The following is a 17,239-nucleotide window of genomic DNA, read 5'->3' on the forward strand; positions in this document are numbered from 1 at the left end:
TACCTACTAGAAGGACAGTGTTTGTCCTTACTGGGCTTAGCTATGGGTATGACAGTGGCTTGACTCCAGTGTCTGGGAAACATGCCTTCTGCCTAAATGCTGTTATACGTATGAAGCAGAAAGTGCTTGCCCGTAGGAGTAAGGTGCTGCAACATCTAAATGTGAACATCAACTGGCCCTGGGGTGGAGGATTGGGATGAAGTGAGAGCATGATCTAGCTCCCTCGTAGCAAAAGGCGGCATTGTGGCACTCACGATTCTTAGAAGAGAAGAGTATCACCCGAACCACCTCCACTCGAAGGGGGCTGATAGTGGGAGGTGCTCGAAATCTCCACAAAATAACAGCCCAAGGTGTTGGAGATAGGAATAGGGTCCACAATGACATTGTCTGCTACTGTCCGGCTGGAAATTGGGGACTGGATCTTGGTCCCAGTGAGCCGTTGGAGGTTGGCCCACACAACAGATGAGGGAGTGGAACAGTTATAGGATGATGGTTAAAAACACTGAGAGCACATTTCTGCGTGAAGTGTGTACCTGCACGCCTTAGTCGACCAAGGGACTGGGACACAGCTTGGTAAAGAGTAAATGCGAGGAATGGAACATTCTGCGGCAGCAAGGATAACATTTGTAAGATATTCTACCTGGTCATTACAACAAGTTATATTGTTTGTCGAAGGTCGCCAGGGAGGAGAAATGCCTCCAGTCGGCCTTAGAAAGCTGTCATTCAGGTGTGCACGTAGGTGGGGTAGGAGTCAGCAAATAGATAGCACATGGGAAATGGTCGCTTGAGTATATGAGAGAGAGAACGGACCACTCGAGACCAGGGACAAGCTGCGCAGTGCAGAAGGATAGGTCCAAATGCGTGGAGTCTGAAAGGAATGTGGGTACTCCTGTGTTAAGGGACATGGTCGTGAAAATGACCAAAAATTTGGAAAAAAAAAAAAATTCTTGGACTATAGAAAAGAGCATTTCATCCTGATTTCAGAAATGTACAATTTATGGGCATTATCATTTTCCGCTCATTCTAAAATTGAGGTTGAACATGATGTTGCACAGGGGCCACACCCATTTGCGTTTGAAGTGTGTCAGAATACATGATGCATTACTTTGTTCTTCCGTTTTTTTTCATTGTTAGTTGCACAGCGTTAACATAGGTGTATTCTAGAAGGCACTGACTCCCGGAACCAAAGTACAGGCATGTCTAGAAGTCTATGGTTTGAATGTAAACAAAGATCTGAAAATACATGATTTCGGAATTTCATATGGGTGTGGTTTTGTAGTTATTGTGTGTTTTTTTGTTTCTGTGTGTGTGTTTCCTGTGCTAAAAATGCCGATAGTAAAGAAATTTAGCCCCAAATGAAAGTTTCGTGGCAACCAGTTCCAAACACAATCGAATAATAGACTTCAAAAGTGCCCGCAGAAACTGTCTCTACGGGCAGTGCTTCTAGACGTAAACTTTCATTTTCTGGATGTAATAAGAACAAGCCTAGTAGTATTGTGAGCAGCAATAATGACGGAAATGTTGTTATGAATCCAAATGTGCTGTCAAGACTTTTGAGTACTGCAATTGTGAAGATAGTATTGACGTTGCTGAGGACATTTCAGCAAGGAAGGGTCTTTCACATTGGTTAGTAATTGCCTGTAACTCGTGTAGGATGCACAGTGATACTATGACATCAGCAGTGACTTATAGTCGACATTACAGTGTAAATATTCAGTCTGCTTATGCAATGCAATGTATTGGAAGGGGAGCTGCCCAGACTTTTTGTGCAGTGATGGATTTGCCTCCACTTCTACTGAGGTTTGACAGCTACAATAAATTATTAGATACTGCTTCATGTGATGTAAGTGAACATTCAATGAAAACAGCAGCAGAAGAAGCAGTAGCCTTGTCTGAGAATACAGACATTGCAGCACCATTTGATGGATCTTGGCACATGAGAGGCCATACTTCTCTGAATGGGATTGTAACTGCCACATTTATTGAAACTGGTAAGATACTAGATTATGAATGTCTAACAAAGCACTGTCAGGGTTGTTCAAGTAAGTTTATTTGCATCCATGCTTGTGTAACGAACTTTGATGGCCCAAATGGAAGCATGGAAAGGAAAGGAGTTCTAAACATTTTTAGAAGATCAGAGGTCAGTCGTGGTGTGAGATATGTAGGCTGCCTTGGGGATGGAGACTGTAAAGGACACACTACTGTTGTTAATGACAGACCACATGGGGACATACTAATAGAAAAGCTTGAACATGTTGGGCATGTACAAAAGAGAATTTAAAGACTTCAGTGGAGAAAAACTGTCAGGCAGAAAACACATAGGTGGTCCAGGTTGTCTTACAAAAAGTGAAATTGATTCTTTGACTCAATATTATGGGCTAGCAATGAGGAGAAATGTAGGAGATTTGGAAAACATGAGACAAGCTCTTTGGGCAACATGGTTTCACAGAGTGTCAACAGATGAAACCCCACAGCATGGTTTGTGTCCAAAAGTGGAAAATTTGTGGTGCAAGTACTGGTTGAGCAATGTAACAGGCATACGATATACCCACAAGCATTCGTTACCACTTGCTGTAATACAGACAATTAGACCTATATATAGGGATCCGGCAAATAAAAATCTACTTAGGAGATTTATGCATAGTCTCTCTCAGAATGCAGATGAAAGCTTCAGCAGCTGTATACAGGAGAGAATACCCAAAACTGTATTTGTTGGTCTGACAGTGCTGAAGATTGGTGTAATGGATGCAATAACAACATTCAATGAAGGTGCAATTTCAAGGATTGATGTTATGAAGAAACTGAACATCCAGACACAAAGGAATATGGCTGCAGCTCTAACTGCTATTGATAAGCGGCAGGTAACCGAATCAGAGACAGCTGCAGAAGCTGCTACCAAGGAGTCAAGGATAAAGAAAAGAATGAAGAGAAAGAGTATGGAGGATAAGGAAACAGGACGACAACTGGAATATGCACTGGCATGTTCTAAATGGGCATAGTGGTAAGTTAATAAATCTGTAAATATTTGCGATTTACCAATAACTTGAATTTTCATCATTCAGGTACACTTTTCTCCTAAATGACTGAAGTTAAACTGACAAAAATTGGTACAGATATTTAGAATGACCTCCTCTACCTCCCTTGCCTACTATTTCCTGAAAAATTTATAACATGATGATAATGTCGATAATATTTGAGCTACATTTTAAAATATTTTTGTTGTAGTAAAATAAATTACTTGTCTTTATCACAGATCAGCATGAGGGAAGGAAATTGGAGGCATAAAACACTTATGTGAATGTTGTTTGTACTCTGGCACTTTTTCCAAGCTGTGCAGTCAGTGGTTCCAAAGAAATTGGTACCACAGTGAAATAGTGTTCCATTTTTTATACTATTATAAATATTGTTGTCAGTAACAAATTATATAAATAACTCAATGATTTTTTTTTGGGAAATGCTTTGACTAATGACCATAATTGTGTATATGAATTTTGAGCTCTCTCTCATTTATAAATCAGTTGCACTATGAGGGTGAAGATAATGTTAAAAATGCAGACCATTAAGGGGTGTGTCCCCTTAAGGCAGAGGAGGTTAAGCTGATTGAGAAGGAGTCAAGAGGGCACCTCTCGGAAAGGTTCTGGGAGAACTACACAGGGCATGATTGCACATTTAAGTCACTGAGTAGCAGAAAGGGGTGAGGTAGATGCCCAATAAGCTGGAGGAACTCTGGCCTGCTGACATCGAAGGATGGACAGATGTAAGCGGTACAAAGGGAAAAGGTCAAGTGAGGAAGGAAAAGGTGAACTGCAACAGTTTGAAGGCGGGTAGTCAGGGAGATGGGGTTAGTATGAGCATCATACCGGATGAGCAGCATGACTCTCCCATGAGATGGAATGCCAACCTTGGGGGGAAGGTCAAAACAAACCAGGAAGAAATACGAGACCTCAAAACGGTCATGAGGATGCAATTTTGTTTCATTGAGGCAGAGAACAAGCGGACACTGCAATTCTAAAAGCAGCCGTAAATCCTCTGTTTGATCAAAGGCCACAAACGTTTCATTGAAGGAGAGTCATAACGAGGAAAGGATTGGAGGGAAAAAATGAAGGGGTGTCATCTCGGCAGCTGCTGAGTGCTAGCCTCACTTGTACAGGGCACAGAGGCTGGAGGATCCTGCTCCATGAGATCTACAGAGGCGTTGGCATTCACCCTCTGTTGATCTGCAGAGTCCGTGCAGAAAAACAATTGGCGGTGTGCACTGGCGACACAGTGGTTGGCTGGGTGAGGATACTGTCAAAGAGGACCTCCGAGTCATTGAAGGAGAAAACCGTTTGCCTTTGTTTGACTTCTTGGAGCCTTTCCGGTTGGAAGAAGACTCAGATATTTTGTTGGCTGGAGGGACATAGAAAATCTTCGTGAGAGTATTCCTCCTGTCCTTTCCAGCCTACTGGCTGTGGAGCAGGTGACTTCACCCCGGCAGGTGAATGTTTGGTGGCTTCTTGCACAGCTGGACGAGGAGACAGCCATGATGCTGGGCAATATCCCAACCAAAGTGCTGAATTTGAGCTCGGATGTCAGCATGGCCATGTCCTTCATGGCGCAAGATGTAGCAAGAACGATACTGTAAGTGCCAGATAGTAGAACATAGGGTTTGCGACTGGCCAATAACTTGCGAGCAACAGGGTAAGCCCGCTCATAGAGATACACAGGACAATCTCGAGAGAAGGCGGCACAGTCGCCATTGCAGTTGATACAGTGAGGAGGAGGAGGAGGAGGAGGAGGAGGAGGCAGACAATCTCCCTCATGTGCATCCCTACAAGAGGTTATACATTTGGCTGGGGTACGACAAGACACTTGAGTGGGGTTGAAACGATGACACTGTTAACAGCTTATCGGGTTCGGAATGTACCGTGATAACTTCGTAACCTGCTTTGGTCTTGGATGGGAATATTACTCGACCAAAAATGAGAAAAAAAGAGTGTGTTGGGCATTAAGGATGCATCTACCTTTTTCATCACCCGATGGACTGCAATGACACCCTGATCAGACAGATACATTTGGATTTCTGCCTTGGTCAAACCATCGAGTAGCCTAGTGTAAATAATACCATGGGAAGGATTCAAGAGTTCTATGGTCCTTGACATTAACAGGATAGCGGTGGAGAAGCAAAGCGGCAATCAGTTGTTTTGCTTGAGAGTCAGAAGTAGTCTCCAAAAGCAAAGTCCCTTTGTGTAAATGAGAGCAGGACTTTACATGGCTGGCAATTGCATCAACATCTTCCTGAATAAGAAATGGATTTACCACTGCAAAGGGCTGACCATCTTCAGTATGTGAAACCACAGGGAACCATGGTGCAGCTGGGAGGGTCTTTGAATTGGGAGCTTCATTCCGTTTATATCTGGTACATGTGGGCTGCAAAGATGATGATTGGTTCTTTGCAAGAAAACCCCCATGACTGCAGCATCTCCAATAGTGCGCTCCTTCCAACTCCCCCCCCCCCCCCCCCTCCCACATCGGGGCTCACCCAACCGCCTTAAGTGATTGTTGGCACCTCATGTCATGCCCTCTGATCACCTGACAAAGGGACCAATTGGCAATTTGAGAAGATAGCAGCTCATGCAATCACCCCTTCTTGGATGTGGCCTGTACCACAAGGTACATGTGAACTCTACTTGCTGACCCATGGCTGGGAGACCCGTGGTTGGGAATTATGCGTTACCCAGTTACCTGTTATGCGTCAGACATGTGGGCCGGCCTTCAGGAGCACATAGAGAGGAAGAAGAAAAAGAAGAGCCTCAAACACTGAAGTGGAGTAAGAATAGGAGAAGGTGAACAGAGAAAGGAAAAAAGGAACAAAAAACAGTGCTGAGACCGTTCTTACGTCATCTACTGAAAATGCAGAACACATTCCCAAAAAGACTTCAGACATGTTCCCCAAGAGGTGGGGAAAAGAATAGCAAGAGGACAGAAGTGCAGCATGGAAGGGAAAAGATGCTGCAAAGGCTGGGGACCCGTGGTAGCCAAGCATGAACCCAGCAAAGAGCAGCGAGCCCCCTGGGGGACAGGGATGAGGTGAAGAAAGGGTAGGACAGCTAGGTGCAGTCAGGGGGTTAGATTGAGGGTGGGGGTTAGCAGGAAAGGAGAGAAGTAAAGACTGTGGGTGCGTTGATGGAATGAGGACTGTGTAGCGCTGGAATGGGAACAGGGAAGGGGTTAAAGGGTAAGGACAAAAGCTAATGAAGGCTGAGGCCAGGAGGGTTATAGGAACGTAGAATATATTACACGGAAAGTTCCCACATGTGCAGCCTAGCCACTCATGGCCGTCGCATCTGTAGTGACAACTGGTCCTTCTTGAAATACACCAAGGGTCTCACTGAGGCCTTAACCGATCATAATTACCCTCCCAACCTTGTACAAAAACACATTGGCCCTATCTCTCCAGTCGCCCACCACCTCCCAAAGTCCCACCATCCAGCCACATTCCACTCATGGCTTAATACCACCCAGCACTGGAACAACTGAATCAAATTCTCTGCCAGGGTTTAGACTAGCTCTCGTCATGCCCTGAAATGAGGAACATCCTACCCCCTCTATCCTTCCCACCCCTCCCACAGCAGTATTCCACTGCCCACCAAACCTACACAATATCCTCATTAATTCCTGCACCACTCCTGCTCCCAACCCTTCGCCTCATGGCTCATATCCCTGTAATAGACATAGATGCAAGACCTGTCACATATATCCTCCCACAAAAACCTACTCCAGCCCGGGCACGAGAATCACCAATCCCATCAAAGGCAGCGCTATCTGTGAAATGAGTCGCATGATCTTCGACAACTGCAGCCATTGTGCTGTATTCTACATTGCCATGACAACTTACAAGCTGTCTGTCTGCATTAATGGCCACCAACAAACTGGGCAAGAAAAAGCTAGACCACCCATCTTGAGCACACCGCCCAACACAACATTCTTCATTTTAATGACTGCTTCATAGACTGTGCCATATGGATCCTTCCCACCAATGCCAGCTTTTCTGCATTGAACTGGGGGAACTCTCCCTGCAATATACTCCTGATCTCAACCTTTGTTATCCTTTGTCCTTACCCTCTAGCACCTTCCATGTTCCCATTCGAGCACTACACAGTCCTCACTCCACCAATGCACCCACAGTCTTTTTACTTCTATCCTCCCACACTAACCCCCTCAGTCTAACCTCCTGATTGCACCTAGCTGCCCTACCCTCTCTCCACCTTGTCCCTGTATGCTGCTCCAAGCAGCACTTTAATATCCCCCATCCCTACCCCGCTCTCCTTCCCACTCCTTGCCTCAGCCTCCTCCTCAACCCCACCACATGGTTGCATCTCCCATCATGTGCAGCTGCTCTCAGTGTGGCTTCAGCATCCAGAGACTGCAGTTTTGTGTGTGTGTGTGTGTGTGTGTGTGTGTGTGTGTGTGTGTGTGTGTGCGCGCGCGCGTGTTCTATCTCCAATGAAGGCCAAAAGCTCATTTTCTGACAGTTTTGTTGTTGTGCCTATCTACAAATCAGCATCTCCACTGTATAATGAGTAGCAACTATCCTTTTCATAATATTGTTACATTCCACAAATAATAAGTTGGTCACTATTGGCACCAGATTATGAAGACTGTGTACATATGATTTTGAGACACACAATTAATATTACGGATGATTTTTTGAGACCCCATTTTAACTTTTAACAGTTAGCTTTATTCACAATTACCAAGAGTGCAATTCCGAGTTTGTAGTTCTTTACATTGTTCAAGTTATTATAGGAATTGTTGCCCAATAGCAAATTATCAATACTGTCAAAGGACTATTTACTGTGAGAACTTTGTTACTACTTGTTTGAAATAAATACTTGATTTCTACTCTCCTCAGCACTGTGTTTGTCCTAATTTACCTTGGAAGGACACTCAGATTGATAACTCAAACCTCACATTACAGGAACAACTTTAGACCTTCCCTGATAAGCAGCAGTTAAATAACAGTTTTTAAACATTAATAATTTATATGGTGTAATATTCATATAATTAACACAATTTGAAATATTAAATATTTTAAAACTTGCGATTTATAATAAAAGCTCAATAAAATTAAATTACAACGCTAGGTTAAAAATGCAGATTTCTCTGAGATTTTATGAAATTCCCTCACATTTCCCTTATTTTTCCAGGTAAAATGTAATTCTAGATATTCCCGAAAAATCCCCATCCTGGTACAGTCGCCTTAACCACTGGCACCAATGCTTCTTTCTATTGCTTATCATACATAAATTTAATGACTTGAATGGAAAGCTGTCATGCCTATCCTTCAACACATTTTACATGACCATTTTCCATCTTCACTCTGCAAGGTAACAATGTGAAATACTTTTACATCGATCCTGGTTGCACATAGTTACAAGACTAAATTAATTCTCACTACAGCTGGGACTACTGATGACTTTGTTGAGAAATGTAATTGTGAACACACACAAGTATCTGAGTTTTTGGAAAAGCTATTTCGTGCTACTACAGCAAAAAGGAAAAAACTGTGAAGATGGTGAAAGGAAAAACAGATCATTTACAGGACTTTAATAATTAACAGAAATTAAATGGCTTACCTCAGGTTTATTATCTTTTTGTGACAGCTCCATGCTAAACATCCTCTTGGATATGGCAGACATATCATTCTTGTAAGCCCTCATCTTCTTGTCCAGCTATACAAAAGTATAAGCCTTAAGATAATCATTAATGATACTATATTATACATTTATTACTGATATTATTACTTATAGTTCACATTTTCCACCATACCAAATGATGTTCTTGTAATTCGTGACATAGAAGCTATTATTTTATGTAATAAAGGAATAAAAGAAAGGAGGAAGAAAATGGTGAAATTTGTGACAATTTTATTACAATGTAACATGCCATGTGCATTCTGCATTCCACTGTGGGGAGGAATTACATTCATCAATTTTTTTAAAATAAAATATAAATGAATAATTCAGCGATTGATCTCTCCCTGAGATACAATTAGCCACAAGTACGATAGCGAATGCATTGCTGCCTACCTTCTTATTTGATTTTTTACCATGTTTTTTTTCCATTGTTTTTAGCAATATGGAATAAGCTGCTGTTAAAGAAAAAAAAGCCTGTTCTTTCGAAAAGAATCAATCTGATACTCCTTTTCTTTATCAACTGTCTTCAATTATTTTTCCATTCCGCATTCACTTTGTGATATTTTGTTGGTGAACCAGTTTAGGAAGACACAATTTAATATTTCAGCATCTATTCTGCCATCGTTTCCAGATCATAATCATCCACAAGTGTTTGGGCAAACCACAATGACCCACTGACTAACTTTACTTAAGACCTGGACTTTTATAGTTTTTGTACAACTTAGCATTTAAGAGCTTGTTGTCAAATTTGCTAAATGTCTCTTTTGTATTTTTCTTAATAATGGAATTCCGTATTTGAAAGATTATTGATAATTAAAAGCAATACAACATGATGAAATGTGATTTTTTACGAACAAGCTCAGACAGTAAAATAGTCGAATTTTGAGATCCTGCAATCATTTGTTAAGCTGTATTACTTCTACTGACAAGGTAGCTTCATAATTAACAATGACTCTTCAAATGCTATAACTGAGAGTATCGATGCTGACACGCAAAGCAACCAAGACACAATGAATTTTTGTTTTGAGAGATGGTATCCATGGGAGGGGGGTGTTAAGGGACTAAAAAGTGGGGCCATCAGTCCCTCATTCATGAGATAGCCCATCTCGAGTTAAGGACATCAGCTACAAATTTAGTCAAATTGTGATATTATGTAAGTGTGGTGAAACTGAGACACTAAAAGCAATATTCATGCCAAAGATGGGAAATGACTGAATGAGTGACAAAATTATTATATGTATCAGTTTAGAGAGCAGATGATGAGGCCCCTGAGGCTCATCTGTAGAGAAGGGCACATCTCCCACACGCAGGAATAAGACAGTAATGGGTAATGGAATTACTACTAGGTGGGTAGAGAGGATGTCCATACTAGTAAAAGTGAACAGGCCAAAATTGTAACAAACAACAGTGGATCTGACAATAATAAAATAAGGCAAGTGAAACAATCAAGTCAGTAGGTGAGTGGTGTAGCTGAGTGCCCCAAGGTTCTGTATGTGGCAGGAGGAGTCCCTCCTACAATAGTCGCACCCCAATCCGTTGTGGTCAGTGTTAAAGGTGGGAACAGAACTCACTCTTCCAGACAACGCATAAAACCTGTTCATCTGCTGTTCTATCATCAGCAAGAATTAAGAACAAGGAATCCTTGAGGTCTTGCTTTCATCGGACTGCTATATGAAGGGTCACCTCTGGAGGGATACAGTCGTTACATGTGCTACGAAATATACTATAAAAGTTACTGGTTGACTGGTGGTCAAAGATAAATTAGCGTAGGTTGTAAGTCTATGTTACATATTCCAAGATTATGCAAAGAACATTTAATACATAGAACTAAAATGCATTCATACATCTTTGGAAGAAGTGTTATCTGTGAATACATCTTTGGAGAATGTGTGTTATCTGTGAATAAGCACAAAAATACGACATCATTCTGAAAAGTGTACCCTACATCCTTGACCACCAGTCAACCAGTAACTTTGATAGTATATATTCAGGCCACATTCACTGCAAATGTAAAGACTGCATTAATGTTTATTCTGTGGTTCAATTGTTCTATGGTTGGAAAAGATGTTTGCTAACAGTCTGCAACATCCAGTTTAATAGATCTTGATGAAGACTTCACTTAACAAAGTCTGGTTATTCCCAACATGCAATTAGTATTAATTCAATGATTTTTTAATCTGGCATTAGAACGGCATAATGATGTTAAATTTTGGTCCTTTTCATTTTATATGCACTTGTTACAAATATTTTTTTCAGTGCTGTACTTGATATTGGCTGTAGGTCAAAATCAGGATAGCAATATAAAACAAAGAAGATTGTACCATAAAATTATGCATTGTTGGTTGGAGGAATGTAAGACCTGTCTATGTGAGATTTCATCTACAGAAGTACGAGTTTTCTCCTGCTGAATTCTATTTATAGGAACTGTATCTTATTAAACTATAATCATTTTTCTACACTGATCCTATACTATACTTTCCTCTGTTTAGCACCTCCTTTTCTCATTATTTGTTTCTGTAGACAACATTTATTGATTCATCAAAGGAAATGGTGTTCTCTTCAGCTGCTTTAATGTTTCAATGAAGTACTACTCTATAAGTACTATGGGCACAAAATAATTTAAAGTAATACAAACCTTTTCCAGTTCTTCATTGATTTCTCTGTTATTTCTTTCTTCCCTCTGTGCTCTCGTCAAGAAAGATTTTGCTTGGTTGTAATCTCCTAAGCCTATCAATGCTCGCCCATAGCTGTAATGTAACATTATCAATGATTAATGAAAACTGTTCAATGCTTTGTGTATAAACTGCTGAATATATGTTCTGTGCCAAATTCAGGTAATGTTATCTGCAGCAGTGATTCCCAAGTTTCTGTCAAAGCCACTAAGTCTCTTAAAACCACAAAAATACATTCTTAAATCTATTGCTTCAAAATAGTGAAAAAAATAAAATTGCCCAACATTAATGGTACAACAAAACTCTTGTATGTCTCAATAATTGTAATACTCTACAGCAAATATGAAAATACACATCTGGTACATACATAATTACCAAAAAGGTTACCACTTCTTGAAAATCTACAGTTGCCAAAGATGTATATGAACATTCAAATAAAGAAGTACACATTCGGAGAAATCATTTGAAGAGAGACTGCAAGCTTCTTGAAGGATGATTTCAATACCAGCAGAAGTTTAGTTGTGAAAGTCATCAGTAATGAAGCAGTATCTCAATTGGGCAAGGATGGCAAAGGAAATATGTTGCGACCTTGCCAAAAAAAAATAACTTGACATTTGCTATAAATGGTTTAGGAAGAAAATGATGAGCATTAATCAGGGTAATCGAATTTGAACTTTTCTCATCCAGAGGAAAGAGAGGGGGGAGGGGGTGGGAGAGGGGGGGGGAGGGGGGGGAGGGAGAGGGGGTGGAGGAGGGAGAGGGAAAAAGAGAGAGAGAGAGAGAGAGAGAGAGAGAGAGAGAGAGAGAGAGAGAGAAAACAGCACATCCGAACCACTGCACAGGATAAAGAGGCAAACCATAAGATCAGATAGAGGAAGTAAATTTGACATGTCCTGTTCAAAGGAACAATCCTGACATTTGCCTTAACACTTTGGGTCCCAACACAAGCACAGCTCATATGGTGGGGGCATGTTGGCAGTGTCCAATACCCAAGCTACATTCCTGTTACTTCCTGGTAGATTAAAACTGTGTGCCGGACCGAGACTCGAGCTCGGGACCTTTGCTTTTCGCGGGCAAGTGCTCTACCAACTGAGCTACCGAAGCATGACTCACGCCCCATCCTCACAGCTTTAGTTCCGCCAGTACCTCATCTCCTACCTTCCAAACTTCACAGAAGCTCTCCTGCGAACCTTGCAGAACTAGCACTCCTGGAAGAAAGGATATTGCGGAGACATGGCTTAGCCACAGCCTGGGGGATGTTTCTAGAATGAAATTTTCATTCTCCAGCGGAGTGTGCGCTGATATGAAACTTCCTGGCAGATTAAAACTGTGTGCCAGAACGAGACTCGAGTTTGGAAGGTAGGAGACGAGGTACTGGCGGAATTAAAGCTGTGAGGACGGGGCGTGAGTCATGCTTGGGCAGTTCAGTTGGTAGAGCACTTGCCAGCGAAAGGCAAAGGTCTCGAGTTCGAGTCTCGGTCTGGCACACAGTTTTAATCTGCCAGAAAGTTTCATATCAGCGCACACTCCACTGTAGAGTGAAAATTTCATTCTAGATACATTCATGCTGTTTTCACTGTGCTCAAGGCTTCTATGTGGGCCCGATCACTGTGAAATGGCCTCTGCATGGTGCTGCTATCATGTGGATGTTTCTAAAACCATTCTTATCCATCATCTATCAGAGATCATTGGAACAGCGGAAAGTTCCACAGACTGGAAGAAGGCCAAGGTCATAGCAAACTATGAAAAGGGTAGAAAATCGGATGCACATAATTACCAGCCAATTTCACTGACATCAACTTGTTGTAGAATCATGGAACATATTTTGTGTTCAGACATAATGCCCTTTCTAGACTCTGAGATGCTCATCTGCAGAAGTCAGCACGGTTTCAAGAAACAGCGGTCATGCGAGACACAGCTGGCCCTCTTTGTGCATGATATACAACAGGCTCTAGATACCGGTTCCCAGAATGATGCCATATTTCTTGACTTTTGAAAGGCATTCGACTCAGTTCCGCACTGTCATTTGCTCCAAAAAGTGCGCACTTACGATCTATCCGATGATATATGCAATTGGATAGAAAGTTTTCTAACAGACAGGGAGCAGTATGTCGTCCTGAACAGAGTGACTTCAATAGAAACAAGCGTAACTTCAGGTGCGCCCCAGGGCAGCGTAACAGGTCTGCTACTTTCTACGATTTACATAAACGATCTGGTTGCCGATGATGCTGTACTCTACAGCAAAGTAGTATCACATGGAAGTTGTGAACAAATCAATGAGGATTTGCACAAAATAAATGCGAGGTGTAATGACTGGCAGTTATCTCTCAATATTAGTAAGTGTAACCTACTGCGTAAAACAAGGCGAAAATCCCCATTAATGTACGAGTACAAAATAAATGCCCAGTCTTTGGAAGCAGTAACATCCGTCAAGTATCTGGGTGTCACTATTCGAAATGATCTTTAATGGAATGATCAGATTACGCAAGTAACAGGTAAGGCAAATTCTAGATTGCGGTTTATTGGTAGAATCCTGAAGGGATGCAGTCCTTCAACAAAGGAAATAGCTTACAATACATTAGTTTGTTCAGTCTTAGAGTATTGTTCGTCTGTATGGGACCCTTACCAGTTGGGTCTGGTTCAAGAGATTGAGAAGGTCCAAAGAAGAGCAGCAAGATTCGTGACTGGTACATTTAGCCATCGCGAGAGCGTTACAAATCTCATAGAAAATTTGAAGTGGGACACACTTGCAGATAGACGGCGCCCTAAACGGAAGGGGCTGCTCACTAAATTCTGAAATCCGATCTTCACCGAGGATGTAGAGCATATATTATTACTACCAACTTTCAAATTGCGCAATGATCACCATACAAAGATAAGGGAAATTAGAGCTCGTACTGAGGTGTTCAGACAGTCATTTTTCCCTTGCGCGATCTGCGAGTGGAACAGAGGGGGGGAAATATGACTTTGGAGTGAATTGTGCCCTCCGCCACACACCGCTTGATGGCTAGCGGAGTATATATGTAGATGTAGATGTAAAATCATTTCGGCATCCTTAAGGTTAACCCTCACTTGTTCAAGACCACTGTGGGTGTATTCCAATAAATATGCCTAACTTTTTGACGAATACTGAGATCGAGAACCTTTAGAGTGAACCGTTTGAATGGTCTGGTTCTGAAGTGAATGTTTTTTTGTAACCAAATACATTAATTTTGTTTTCAAATCAGACTGAGGTACGAAAACTACAATACTTCAATGTTACTGCTTCATTGTTTTACAATATTTCACTTGAAAAATTTGCTATGTAAAGTTATATTTCCATTACGTTTTCAGATGAAATTCTGCTACCGACAGTGCATTAAATAATTTTGTCCGTCTTTAGAGTCACAATGCAAGAGGTGATGTTCTAGCATTGAAAAATTTTCTGATGTGGAATTAGAACATACCACATTAGGTGATCAACCGTCAATGCCCGAATTCAAAGAAGAAAGTAGATGTGTGGCAGAAGGGGGTGAAGGCAGCAATCCTTTCGATATTTTATCCAATTTTTCCCCCTGATTCAATGATCAGGCACATCAAAGCAGAAACTGTAAAAGTATATGAAATCCATTGCAAATAAAATGAGACGATCCAACAGCATGAAACCCACAAGCATGTGGCACACACAGGCTGGGTTAAAGCTTCACAAAATGTATTATTGTTTTCTGTTATAAACCATATGTGGCTAGCAAAGAAAAACAGACTGCGTGATTACTGGCCTAAAAATAACTTTGTCTCCATACCATTTCCAGGTTCAGTTCTAGCTAGCAATACGTTCTTTGCTATTTTCTCCTGCCTGCATGTAAATGACAATGCCTCATACATGCCAAGAAACAATCATCATCATGATTCCACGTATAACATCAGACCTTTCGTAAATTATTTACGTTCAGAGTTTCCTGCAGTGTTTTCACCCAAAGAAAATCTTACCATTGATGAGGGTGCATGTGTGGACTCAGCGGAAGTATTGTTTTCTGTCTTTCTATAAAAAATAAACACGATAAAATATGGAATCACACTGTTTAACTTTTGTGGTTCAAAGATATTACATGTTTTATGCAATGAAGTTTACACAGGCCAAGGGAGGGAAGACAATTCACTACTGCCATTTTTTCAGAGACTTGTCTGTCTACCTAAACAAGGAATATACCATTTACATGCTGTTTTTGATTTTCTGTGGGAAACAAGACCAATGCTGTGGGAACATGCATGCCTAACCATAGAGTGTTTCTGAAATAAAGTGTTGTCTACAAAAAGCTAAAGAAAGGTGACTGTATACTTATGAGGAATGAACATTTGTTGTATCTGAAATAGAGCAACACAAGAAATATTCTATGCTTGTCAAATCTTCACAAGAGAACAAAAAAATAAGTAGAGATTCATACCAAAACAGACATGACAAAGAAGATACAACCTAATGCCATTCTAGACTATAATCTCAAGAAAACAGGTATTAACAAGAATGATCAACTGATATCGTACAACCCTTTCACGAGAAGCTAAATGAAATGGTAAACGAACCTATTTTGCCACTTTTTTATGATGGTAGCAAAGCAACAAGAAATAATAATTGGAAACGAGGGCTACCATTATACAAATTTTTCTACTTCAATTGTGTGATGAGTTTGCAAAGAAAGGGGACATACATTAATGTACTGCTACTCCCCAAAACAGGTGTAGTAACAGATTTCTAGGAAAGCATTTTTCTGACAGAATTTCTTCCGCAGAAAACGAGGTGAACCCACAAGAATGTGCAAAGTCTGGTCAGAAGAAACAAAACTGTCCAGTGAAAACGTCGTCAAGAAAAGAAACAATATGGTGGTGCCTTGACTGTAAAGTTCCACTCTGCATGCCAGAATGTTTCCAGTTGTACCACACATGTAATTAAAAAAAATCTATACAGAATTTTTTTGTCACTAAACATGTATTGATATTTAAATAAATTTGATGTGCTAAATCTGCAGTAAATGTAAAGAAGAAACTTTCTACCTCAAAAAAATGTATCCATATTTGTACATTAAGGTTATAAGAATGAAATGGTAGCACTTAAAGAGGTGCCAAAAATTTCTGGAAGCCTGTAACATGAAAGCTTCAAACAGTCTGGGATTGAAAGTGTAAAGACAATTACAGGAAATTTAGATGTCTGGTCAGCAATTTTTATCACCATCCTTCCAAATGTAAATCCAGAATCTTAACCATTGTGCCACTTCATTCGGTAATCACCCCACAACCTCACTGAGTATGAATTAAATTTAATGCAGTGAGTTTCTCTTTAGTTAAGTTCCATAACATATATCTGCTTAGTTTTAAAATATTTTTGTCAAGTATATGATGCAGTGTTTTAAGTGGAAAAATAATTTATGTAGTTACTGCATTAACTGTTTATGAAAACAATGTTATAAAATTAATATAGGTCCTACATTAGCTGAATCTTTATAAAAGAGAGAGAGATTGTCTCACCCATTCATTATATTACAAGTGGCCTTGAGCTATTAATGGGAATTATATTCACTGGGACAGATCATATCACTGTATCTACTTTACTACTATAATGACAAAGATGAGGTGACTTACCGAACAAAAGCGCTGGCAGGTCGATAGACACACAAACAAACACAAACATACACACAAAATTCAAGCTTTCGCAACAAACTGTTGCCTCATCAGGAAAGAGGGAAGGAGAGGGGAAGACGAAAGGAAGTGGGTTTTAAAGGAGAGGGTAAGGAGTCATTCCAATCCCGGGAGCGGAAAGACTTACCTTAGGGGGAAAAAAGGACAGGTATACACTCGCACACACGCACATATCCATCCACACATACAGACACAAGCTTGTGTCTGTATGTGTGGATG

The 17,239-nt window shown here is 40.8% G+C and overlaps 1 protein-coding gene across 1 annotated transcript in view; it reads right to left on the minus strand.

Annotated features, from left to right (window-relative positions):
* The window catches only part of LOC124594854 (inactive peptidyl-prolyl cis-trans isomerase FKBP6), a 57,042-nt gene that overhangs the window by 11,633 nt on the left and 28,170 nt on the right, over positions 1–17,239 (minus strand). The window contains exons 6-7 of the mRNA XM_047133314.1: positions 11,314–11,425; positions 8,619–8,714 (exon numbers count right to left, since the gene is read on the minus strand). Coding sequence (XP_046989270.1) covers positions 8,619–8,714; positions 11,314–11,425 — 208 coding nt within the window. The remainder of the gene's footprint in view (positions 1–8,618; positions 8,715–11,313; positions 11,426–17,239) is intronic.

This window comes from Schistocerca americana, chromosome 2, assembly GCF_021461395.2.
Source record: "Schistocerca americana isolate TAMUIC-IGC-003095 chromosome 2, iqSchAmer2.1, whole genome shotgun sequence".
Lineage (NCBI taxonomy): Eukaryota > Metazoa > Arthropoda > Insecta > Orthoptera > Acrididae > Schistocerca > Schistocerca americana.